Source organism: Monopterus albus, unplaced genomic scaffold (genome assembly GCF_001952655.1).
Source record: "Monopterus albus unplaced genomic scaffold, M_albus_1.0 scaffold55.1, whole genome shotgun sequence".
Lineage (NCBI taxonomy): Eukaryota > Metazoa > Chordata > Actinopteri > Synbranchiformes > Synbranchidae > Monopterus > Monopterus albus.
In genome coordinates, this window is record NW_018127935.1 from 884,127 (window position 1) to 895,487 (window position 11,361).

At 42.8% G+C, this 11,361-nt stretch overlaps 2 protein-coding genes across 2 annotated transcripts; one reads left to right on the forward strand and one right to left on the reverse strand.

Moving 5' to 3' along the window:
• Positions 1-187: 187 nt before the first annotated feature.
• Positions 188-4,379, reverse strand: zic4 (zic family member 4). Its single transcript, XM_020602247.1, has 2 exons — positions 3,266-4,379; positions 188-1,388 (listed from the first exon to the last, which is right to left on the reverse strand). The coding sequence occupies exons 1-2, from the start codon at positions 4,359-4,361 to the stop codon at positions 949-951; spliced, it is 1,536 nt and encodes a 511-aa protein (XP_020457903.1). The 5' UTR covers positions 4,362-4,379; the 3' UTR covers positions 188-948.
• A 2,505-nt stretch (positions 4,380-6,884) lies between these two features.
• Positions 6,885-11,024, forward strand: zic1 (zic family member 1 (odd-paired homolog, Drosophila)). The gene is made up of 3 exons (XM_020602248.1): positions 6,885-9,023; positions 9,468-9,631; positions 9,977-11,024. Exons 1-3 carry the CDS (start codon positions 8,063-8,065, stop codon positions 10,172-10,174), a joined length of 1,323 nt encoding a protein of 440 aa, XP_020457904.1. The 5' UTR covers positions 6,885-8,062; the 3' UTR covers positions 10,175-11,024.
• The last annotated feature ends 337 nt before the right edge of the window (positions 11,025-11,361 follow it).

Genomic DNA, 11,361 nt, shown 5'->3' on the forward strand with positions numbered 1-11,361 from the left:
CCCCCCCCCCCCCAAAAGGAAATACTGTTCATAAAGACATAAGAAGGGACATAAAAGTTTTGTAACCCCCACCTCCCACCGCAGAAATAACTTTAAAGATGTTTCATTTTCATACACCCGAATAGTTCAACAGAGCTTTTTACTTTTCTCATACAATATTTATTCAAAATACTCACAAGGCAATTCGGTACGTGCCAGTCGATGTCAAAAGTATTGACGACAATGATACAAAATCACAAAATGTTCACTTTGATAAAACATTTATAAATTCACGCTTGTATAGCAAATACTGCAGGCGTATGAAACAGTTCAATTATTGACCTTATGCACAAATGGGAAAAAAATAGTGTAAACATAAAATGTTTGTAGAAATCACGGCAGAAATCAGTAAGAAGCTGCGCTGAGACAGATCCTTCCAAAAACTAACAACATGAGCACAACCGAAGTTACAAAATTTACAAATGTACATTTTTCCCCTAATTGAAACATGCACTTTGGTTCGGTCATAGAAAATCCTTCAATATCTTATTGAAAAATAAATAAAAACATATTGAAATCAAAACTTGAATTTACAAAATCATTTTACATCAACATGCCTAACCTACAATGATGTACCACACAGGCAAACGGATTTACAGGACTCTCCACAAGTGGACCAATGGGCCGTGAGGGCGTGTAGGCACTGAGCCAATTCTGAGGTTTGAAAATATATTCTTTTATTGTGTCTGGAAATTCGCAAGTCTTTAAGGTTTACAAGTTTTCTTTCCAGTGTGGTTCAAACGCGTCTCTTGGCTCTGGTGTCTGTTTGGAGACCCATCCCCAAAAAGAAAAGGGGGGGGGCAGTGGGCCTTTCACAGGCATATAGGCACCAAAGCCAAACCATTTTAATAGTTAAGCTTCTGAAAATATGTTCTGTCTCTTCTGGCACTGCGTTTGAGTCCAAACGGGTTAAAACGCGTCCCTTCTTTCTGGGTTTCTGTAAGGAGGCTCGTCTACGGGGTCGGGCGTGGAAGGCCCGCTGGGTGGTGTTTGGGCACCGCTCGCACCTGAACTGTGGCACACGTACCATTCACTTAAATTCGCTGACTGGGAAGCCCCCACCGGCTCCGACAGCACCGAGGATCCCCCTGGCTCCCGACCCAAGTCTGAGGAGGGGGAGACCAGAGATGGTGTGGACGACTCGTAGCCTGAACTGGGCGGGGGGGACTTGCAGTGCACTTTCATGTGTTTCCTCAGGGAGCTGGGGTGTGTGTAGGACTTATCGCAGCCTCTCACTTTGCAGTTGTAGGGCTTATCGCTGGTGTGGACATGGGAGTGCTTTTTCCGGTCACTGCTGTTGGCGAAGCGTCTGTCGCAGCCGTCAAACTCACATTTGAAAGGCTTCTCACCTGTTAACAGTGATGTTTACACAATAACATAGAAATCAATAAATAAAAGATTCCAAATCATTTGATGTTCATCAGGTTTTTCTTAATTCTTCTGTGGATTTATTTTATGAAAACATCCCCTCACATTTCTAGTAGCTTGATTGAGACAGATCTGTAATGTTTTAAACATACTAACAATGTGTGCAGAGGACAAAGTGGCATTAAGTGTTTAAACTAATCTATGCAACAAGTATCTGTTGTGTTATTGTGCTATTTTTTCAAATTAGTGTTCACAGAAAACACACCTTGCTATTGAACATGCCTGCACTATTAAAAGTTTGCCTTCTTGGACAGTGATGGTTCATTGTGGTGTAAACAGGATGCCCCCCCCCCCCCCTCCCCCCCGACCTGGGTCTATACCTGGCGTCTGCATGCATCAAGGCATATGTCAAAACAGAAAAGCTATGATCACAGGCATAGCAGGCCTAAAATCAACTGAAAACAATGATATATGAAACTGTTACTACAGCCAGGCTTCACCTACTGGGTGACAAGGCAGCCTATCTGCTGTCTGAACCTGTCTGTTGGAGATTCGGTCTAATTTTGCGTCTTAATAACAAGTATTTCTACCTGATTATGACAAGGCAAAAAAAAAAGACAATCTGAATAAATTACACGGAAATCATCCACTGCTGATTTTTCTCCTCCGATTAAAGCTTTTGAGAATATGTAATTGCCTCTGTCTAATTACACTTGCGGGATGAATATCAATTTGACCTTCAGCTGTTGGGTTGAGAGAGCCAATCAAGGATATTAGTGTAGTACAAGAAACCGTAGAGGACCAGACCCCAGGGGCAACCCCAGTCATAACCACACTTTCAGTTAGGTTTTAAACATGATACCAAAGACCAGGCCCCTTGGGAGTCAAAACACAGAAATAATTTAACAGATTTGTACTTAGGTAATGTCAGCAAATTATATGAATAATACATAGGAAGCAGAAATGAAGCAGAGGGGGAGTGCCGTTCAGACACCGACCTGTATTAATTTACAAGTCTGACTCGACACATTGAGGCCTTTTCCATCCCTAGCTCCACAGCGCGTCACTTGGCCACAGAGGAAAGCAGCAACGTTGTAGTTATACATTAGCGCAACTTAAATCAGAGCTGCTTCTAGTTGAATTGCGCACACGCCAGTCATTAGACGTAGCTCCACCAACCTGTTGGTGAATTATTTTAACCGTATGCACTTGTCAACTTGTTGCTTTGGTCACGGCTATACAATACTTATCAACCCAAAAACGTTCTTTCTATTTCACCATGAATAATGTTAGATTTTCTTTTGTAAATAAAATAAAACTACTCCTTTAAAATATAATAATGACTCCAATCAATTATTATAATATTAATAATAATTATTGCTATTATTAAAACATCATCAGCACATCATAATATCAGTTACTGAATGTGAAAATGCACCTTCCCCTGTCAAACACTATAATCTGCTTGAACAAGACCCGACGTGTGCCTTAGTCTTTGTACTGTGGTGTAAATAATAGGTTGAACAGTTAAATGCCTAAGCTGTACTATAAAGCCAAAGCTCAACCTTTGTGAAAGTTGCATGCACTGATGCAGCTCATAACAAACAGGTGGCTGCTGCATGCTGAAGTATCAGCAGCACAGACTGATTAATTGACTTGGCCCAGCTGATTGTATTTTAAATGCGTAAAATTAAAGCTCATAAAAACAACCTGAAAAGTATGCAAAACATCGCTGATTTTGATCTGGATACAATGCAAAGATTACTCCTGAAATTCAGCATGCGACTTAATAATTATATGCCAGTGCAATTCGAACATTTCTACAGCATTCCCTCTCTGTGAATATATGGCTACTGACCTGTGTGCGTCCTTTTGTGAATCTTAAGATTCTCGGACCTCGCAAACACTTTGCCACAGCCAGGGAACGGGCATGGAAACGGTTTCTCCCCGGTGTGCACTCGAATGTGATTTACAAGTTTATACTTGGCTTTAAATGGTTTGCCTTCCCTCGGACACTCTTCCCAAAAACATATGTGGTTCGCCTGCTCTGGTCCTCCAACATGCTCCACCGTCACATGTGTTACGAGCTCGTGCATGGTGCTGTATGTTTTAGAGCAAAGTTTCTTCGGAGAGTGCTCCGGCTCCAGCCACTTGCAAATCAGCTCTTGCTTTATCGGCTGCCTCATGTAGCGGAAAAAAGCACCGGCTCCGTGGTGGTGGTGGTGAGCGCTAAGATTCATGTTCAGATTCAAACCACCGTAGCCATGCAAAGGCGAGGCGGAGAACGGATCAGCCCTGGAGCTTGCCACTTGACTCAAGTGATCAGACCTAACATACATTTCTCCAGGCAGTCCTAACCTTATTTGTCCATTTAACGCTTGGCCACCCGGTGATCCGCTAGACGGCTGGTCGTGATGGAGTCCGGAGAAGAGGGTATGGTTCCCAGCGTCAGGGTGATGGCCATAGTGTCCGGGATAGCTACCTGTTGTTGAGACAAACATTCCGTGGTGAGAGGCTGAACCAGCAGTCTGGTCAGTCAGTACTGGCATGGCTTGAGCTGTCAGATCTCTCCGGATGAGGAAATCCCTACCTGCGGATAAAGCCTGGGCCGTGTGAGACATAGAATAAGGGACCGATGTCGCCTGAACCGGGCTAAAAGCTCCCGTTTGACTGGAGACCACTTCACTGTGGCCTGCCATATGATGATTGTGGTGGTGGTGATGGTGGTGGGGATAATGATGGGCTGGGCTGATTTTGAGGGCCGCGGAATGCCCCATGTGTTCTGGCCCGAATGGACTCGGCCCCAGGCGGGGTTCCGCAGTAATCTCCCCAGGGTGCGAGTGAGCCATTGAGTGTGGATGGTGAGCCCCTGCCAAGTCAACTAATCTCAGCGCCGTGTTCCGTTTGGAAAACGTAGGGTCCATCACGGGGCTTCCCAATGCATCCAAGCTCATTACTAACAAATTTTAGAATAACTTGACAGCAGGCAAAATAATAATGATGATGACAAATATATTTTAATCGTAATGAAAAATAAAGAAATAAACTTTATAAAGTTAAGTCTATCTGCAGACTACATGGAATCCCATTCGGTTGAGAGGCAGCAGCAGGACGCTTTGATACTGAATAGAGATTCATGGTAGGCGCTGCAGCCCGTGGAGCTAAACAATCACCCCGCGTTCTAATTGGTCAGAGCTCGGTGATTGACGTCACCAGTGACAGTTTCCAATGTGAAGAAAAATGTCTTGGTGACAGCAAGCAACCAAAGAGCATGCGCAGTACCTCGGAAAACGCTTGAGAAAATTGTTGTTATGCAAAGGTTGTACAAAATATCTCCTAAAAAGTTGATCTAGATAAACTGTCGTCTTGCTTTTGTCGCAGCGAACAAAAGCTGCGCGGTTATGAAAAAGCAGTTTCCCCACTTTGATTTTGCGATTACAAAACAGACTGCCTCGCAAGAGTAGGCATATTGTCACTATAAAAACCGTGGTGAGAATCATAAATAACAAAGTCGTATCTTCATTTTGCCCTGCAATGTATGAACACAACTTTACGCACATGTTGCGCGCAACTTTACTCACAGTAAAGATCGGTATCGGCGAAGAAAAACAGGCTTGTCAACTTCAGCAAAGGAGAACTCCATGTAGGAGTTTGAAATAGTCCGAGGTACATACAGTGAGCTTTTATATTAAGCCATATTTCCATATCCAGCAGTTTTCCCTTCAGCGCGTACTACAGTGCTGACTCCGCGCTCTGCTGTTCAGAATCCGTGTGGGTAGGAAGTGTGACAGGGGCGAGCTGCGGCCATTGTCCCGAGGAAAAGAAAATTAATGGACGGGACCTGTTGTAATTTTGCTTAAGACCCAGGACGGCGGCAGATAAGGGTCAGAGGAGGTGGTAAAAAGCATGTGTGTACTGTAAGTATCGGTTCCTTCAAGTCTATCCTATAGAGTATAAAACTTTATTTTAGCGATTATTTCTACTTGTATTTGAATGCTTAAGGCAGATATCAATAGTTATGTATCATATCAACATGCCGTACCATTTAATAAAGTATATAAAAGCCACTGATTAATGTTTCCAAGTGTTTGGAGAACCCAGTGTAAAATGTTGAGCTGCCTCATATTTGGGTGCTACTACAGTGCGTGGAATCTCGTTTTCAGCACGGTGGATTGTAACAAAAATGCTTGGCCGAAATTTTAGCAAATAATATAAATCACCACTAAAAATATTTTTTCTTGTCTTGCCCTACTGATATAATTAATGGTTATTACTTTACTGGTTTAGGTTTTTTGAGTTTTCTTATTGTGAACCTGAACAAAGCAGTTTTATAAAATCTGTTGCTTCATGGCTTTTCCCCCCTTAGCTATCAGATATCTTTTATTAAATGTTAATTTCACTCATGCAGTGCTCATTAGTAATTTGTCAAGGTTGTAGTAAACTACAACTTAAACTTGATGCCACAGTCGGTCGTCTGAGGAGCGACTACCACCTCCTCATATTTTTAATGTTTTTGTTTTTAAGAAAATCATCAGCACATGATATAAATTTCTGTTTTTGAATTACTGAATGTGTCGTTTTGCTAATGTTGAATAACCTGACGCTCAGTCACATGAGTAATATTTTTGTATTATAAAAATGATATTGCTCTTGGTTATTTCTCTGCATTGACTTGTCAAAACCAAATAAGTCAATATTTTGAGACATGACGGATCCACAAGATGTTTGTTAAATGGCCTGTACGCATGGGTCTCATTAGGCTTACAGCTGTAGCCTTCACAGGCATCACAGCAACAGCATAATGCAAAACTTTGAAGTGCTATTTCTGTTGCAAGACGGACATGCAGCCGCTCTGTTAGACAAGTAAGCAGAGGAGTTGAATATGATCCCAAACAAAAAAAGCTGAATATTGCAGAGACGTTTCATAAAACGCTGCTTTTACTGCTTAGATTTAGTTGCTTGCATTGTAAAACCTGAAGAGCTCCTGGTTGACTTTTTAAAATCACAGTACAATATCAAGATTATGATACTAAACGTTTAGTGGCCTTTTCATTAGGACGCCTCTTTTACTCATGACTGTTAAAAATGTTGGGATCGTCTTGAGGCATGCACTTACTAAGATATGCGTCATTCCAGCAAATCTTTTCTTGGCGTAAAATTTCCAATTTATTCTCAATTGCTGCAAGTCTGGCTTTATGACCTCCGATCTTCACTCTCCACTTTTTCAATATGCCAGTCTTACCGTTTTCCACCTGTTGAAAGATTCCTCCAAATTTTGCAAAGCAGGGTGGTGGGGCACCTAAAACTCCTGGTCAAGCTATCTGTCTACTTGTTAAGCTGAGAACAAGGAAACTTCCTTTCTTTCCTTGGTCTCCCAAGACTGACTTGGAGAATGACCTGACTTAGAAACTGGCATAGTAGCCAAGAGGAGATTTTAATGGTTCGCATGGCACGTCTCTGTGCATGTGGCTTTGTACACTAGCAGCCGAAGCTTCCTGCAGAGAGCGCCGCAAATACCACTTGATAACTTCGACTACCCACAACGTTTTACACACAGCCTATGCATCACTAGCCTACAAAAAATGATGGATACATTAGAAGCACTAGTGGATCCAGGTTAAATACTGGCCTATATAGGTAATCTTTGGGAAGGTGGGGTGCCGGTGAGCATGGTGATGTGGAAATCTAAAGCACAGATGTTCCACTGATGTGAGCACCAGAGGACGCGGAAACATCGTGTTCAAGGGAGACAGAACTACAAAATACAAAGTGCGCACAGGAGTCACAGTACGGAATATGTGGTTTCCCCTTGGAAAGGTTGAGAATAACAGGTCTTTAAAGAGAGTGATGACAGCAAATAGACTTTATATCTAACCTCAAGGTTTCCCAAGAAAAGATGTCAGGCTCGTCTTCCTGTACCTGACACACCTAAGAGTCGACCTTTAAATGCTGTAAGGTTTGTTCACTGTTTGGATAAATGGGTAGGTGGATAGATGGATGGATGGATGGATGGATGGTGTGTTTCCGGTTTAACAAAGACGAGCTGACATTTTGGGGCTGCAAAACGTGCTTTGACTTTCTACAAGGCCAGTTGTTGTCTTGTGTTTCTCAATTTTTGTTTAGCAGTTATTCAGCCTTTTAACCAAATTCACAGTCAGCAATCTCACAATATCTGGGATTGATGATGCAAAGAGGCCAATAGAAGTGTGGATCCTGCACCGTGGATTATTTGGTGAGTGGATGTTATTGGGGGAAAGGGGTTCTACCAATGAGCGCGCAGCTCCGAGGCCACATGACTACCTTCCTCCTCTCCCATTCATCAGGGCTGGACTGTGTTGTCTTTTCAATTCATTTATCTGCAGGAATGATTGCGACTATCAGTCTAGAGCTCACCGCCTGACTGAGGAGGTGAAAGTTGCGCCACAGGAAGATAAACCGCAAAAGACAATATTGCTTGTATACATGAATTTGCGCATGCATCGGATGAGCAGTATAGGGGAATACCTCGCGTCTTAAAAAGTAAACAGAAAATCGGTGGATTTCAGAGTTTGCTCAGTCGAGTGAGGTCCAAGTGACAGAGAGAGCGGGAGGAAGAATATCTGTGCGTGATTTTTTGATTCCTGCTCTCAGTCGTCTCGGCGAGTCTAGACTGAAGATGCTCTTGGACGCAGGACCGCAGTATCCCACCATAGGAGTCACTACTTTCGGCTCCTCACGGCATCACTCAACAGGCGAAGTCACAGAGAGAGAAGTGGCGCTGGGGATAAATCCGTTCGCGGATGGGATGGGCGCCTTTAAAATAAACCACAGCTCCCATGATATTGGCTCCGGGCAGACGGCGTTTTCCTCCCAGGCGCCGGGCTACGCAGCAGCCGCCCTGGGACACCATCACCACCCGACCCACGTTGGCTCTTACTCCACGGCAGCTTTCAACTCCACCAGGGACTTCCTCTTCAGAAATCGGGGTTTCGGAGATGCCACCGGGGCGCAGCACAGTTTGTTCGCCTCCGGAAGTTTCGCAGGGCCACATGGACACTCAGATGCAGCGGGGCACCTGCTCTTCCCAGGGCTCCACGAGCAAGCGGCGAGCCATGCGTCTTCCAACGTCGTCAACAGCCAGATGCGACTGGGCTTCTCTGGGGACATGTACGGACGGGCCGACCAGTACGGCCACGTTACAAGCCCACGGTCCGACCACTATGCTTCGACCCAGCTGCACGGCTATGGCCCCATGAACATGAATATGGCCGCACACCACGGAGCAGGGGCCTTCTTTCGATACATGAGGCAGCCGATCAAACAAGAGCTCATCTGCAAGTGGATCGAACCGGAGCAGCTGACAAATCCCAAAAAGTCGTGCAACAAAACTTTTAGCACCATGCACGAGCTTGTGACCCATCTGACGGTGGAGCATGTGGGGGGACCAGAGCAGACCAACCACATCTGCTTCTGGGAGGACTGCTCCAGAGAAGGGAAGCCATTCAAAGCCAAATACAAACTTGTGAATCATATCAGAGTACACACCGGCGAAAAGCCGTTTCCGTGTCCGTTCCCCGGCTGTGGCAAAGTGTTTGCTCGATCGGAAAATCTAAAAATCCACAAAAGGACACACACAGGTAAGATCAGACTGGTCGCCTTTTCCTGCCAAATCGACGCTGACATCTCCTCTAAAATATGAACGCGAGCCGGGTTTTTATTTCCTAAATAGCTGAGTCTCCTCACTGGCCTAAGATTCAGGGCATTTGTCCAGAGAAAATATTTATTTTTCCAGTCTTGCTATTTTATGTGTAAAGTGTAATTTATCTCTAATGAATATTTGAATTTAATTAAATGTATTTATTCATTAGCCTAAGTGGGTTAATCAAATTTACAGCCTATGACTAAATAGACTAAAGTTGTCAGTTAAATACCAAAAAACACACTTACAAGTAAATAAAGCTGCCTTTTATCAGGTTCTTAAGTTTTTACACTGTCAGTATTTTTTTAAAAAAAAGGTACAATCTAGAAATGTGGCATCCTGTCCGAGTCCAATGTAAACGTGTTTGTCTTTCTTTATTTAGGTGAGAAGCCTTTTAAGTGTGAGTTTGACGGCTGCGACAGGCGATTTGCAAACAGCAGTGACCGCAAGAAACACATGCACGTCCACACGTCGGACAAGCCCTATCTCTGCAAAATGTGCGACAAGTCATACACACACCCCAGCTCTCTCCGAAAACACATGAAGGTAAACCCCAGTTACTATTATTTTATTATTTCAGTTTTAATAAGCTGTGATTTTTTTTCATAGTCTATCTAGATTGGAAATATTTTATATTTTGTAATATTATGAGAAGTCTGCAGCTTTTGTCCATGGCACCAGGAAGGAGCCATAAGTCGAACCGACAAATCATATTAATATTTGAATTAGATAAATAATGTTTTGCATGTGCTTGGTTTTAGATTTTCTAGGATGTCCAAAACTGTCAGATCTGTTGATGAATTTCTTACGTCTTGTATCACCACAATAACAACTCGGAAAGAGAACAGCAGGCCTATAACCCGGTCTTTACGATGCTTCTCCTCATTCCAGGTCCACGAATCCACCAATCCAGCTTCCCAGCCATCTCCAGCGGCCAGCTCAGGATACGAGTCCTCCACACCCCCCACCATAGTATCACCGTCCACAGAGAACCAGAGCAGCAGTTCCATATCACCAGCAGCCTCCGCAGTTCACCACACAACCAGCCACAGCACGCTGTCGTCAAATTTCAATGAATGGTACGTGTAAATATTTTTTTAAAGAAAGAGAAAAAAGACTGCAGCGTTTAAAAAAAAAAGACTGCTTGGATCAAAGATTTATAAAGTCAGCCAGTGAGACATGGACTGAGAAAACGCGGGAGGCCCAAACGATCAATTAAAGGCTGTCTCAAAGTCAGTGAAAGAAAATGCATGGATTCAAAGGAGGCAAGGGGCAGCCTGTGAAACTCTTTTTGTTTCTTTAATCTATTTTTACTGAGACTGCTTAAAAAAAAGACCTCATAAAGCATGCTAGAGGCCTGAAGTTTTGTACATAACGATTTCAACAAGTTGTAAAAAAAGTAATATTTTATTTTGTAAATATCACAGTTTAAGGGAATTTGTGAAAACGTGGTCCCTAGATATATGGAAAAATGAGATGGTTTTAAGAATATTGCGATGAATAGACCACTGAAAAGAATGTTATGGTTGTGTATCAAATGTGAATTATTCAGTATTACTACAGTCTACACGTCGACCTAACCAACTCATGTGCTTTTGTAGCCTGTTCAGTGCAACATTTTCGTCCAAGGTCCAGTTTGAGTAGCACAGTATCATTGTTGTTATTTAATGTCATGTCAATGAATCGTGTAGTGAAAGCCTGAAATTCCGTGTCAATCTGTTTATGTACGTGATAAATATAAAATCTCTGTCAGTTGCTTTGTCTGAAAGGAAGTATTATTACATGTAAGTAGCTCAATTTTCCATATTTATCCGCATGTAAAGGACCGGTAACATGTTAGAAATGATCGGTATTTATGGAGAAATGCGCTCGTATGTAAAATTTAGTTAAAAATGTTTGGATACATTTCGTACTATATTAAAGGATTAAAAATACAATGGTTCAGTGCGTTGGGGGTTATTGGTTTCATTAGTGTTTGAAGCTGATCTCCACATGAGTGTTGTGTCAAACTAATGGTTCTTTTTATATACAGGCTGCACCAAAATGTAGCTGCTACCTTTAGTGTGCAATTAGTACAGTTTCGATAAAAGATATATACGACTGGTTTAGGTGAAAAAATACAGTTCATCCTTTTTACTTTGTGTGTTGATACATTTGCAACTGTGTGTGTGTGTGTGTGTGTGTGTGTGTGTGTGTGTCCAAGGCAACAGCTCATTTAAAGCTAAAGGCTCCACCGTGTTTTCAACGCACTGTCACAACTTTCCTGACAGTCCATA

Excerpts from the sequence above, each read along its gene's own strand:
- zic4 (XM_020602247.1), bottom strand. The coding sequence starts at position 4,361 with ATGAGCTTGGATGCATTGGGAAGCCCCGTGATGGACCCTACGTTTTCC. Across the intron at positions 1,389-3,265 it reads TCACAAAAGGACGCACACAG|GTGAGAAGCCTTTCAAATGT; the intron begins GTCAGTAGCCAT and ends CACTGTTAACAG.
- zic1 (XM_020602248.1), top strand. The coding sequence starts at position 8,063 with ATGCTCTTGGACGCAGGACCGCAGTATCCCACCATAGGAGTCACTACT. Across the intron at positions 9,024-9,467 it reads CCACAAAAGGACACACACAG|GTGAGAAGCCTTTTAAGTGT; the intron begins GTAAGATCAGAC and ends TTCTTTATTTAG. Across the intron at positions 9,632-9,976 it reads CTCTCCGAAAACACATGAAG|GTCCACGAATCCACCAATCC; the intron begins GTAAACCCCAGT and ends TCCTCATTCCAG.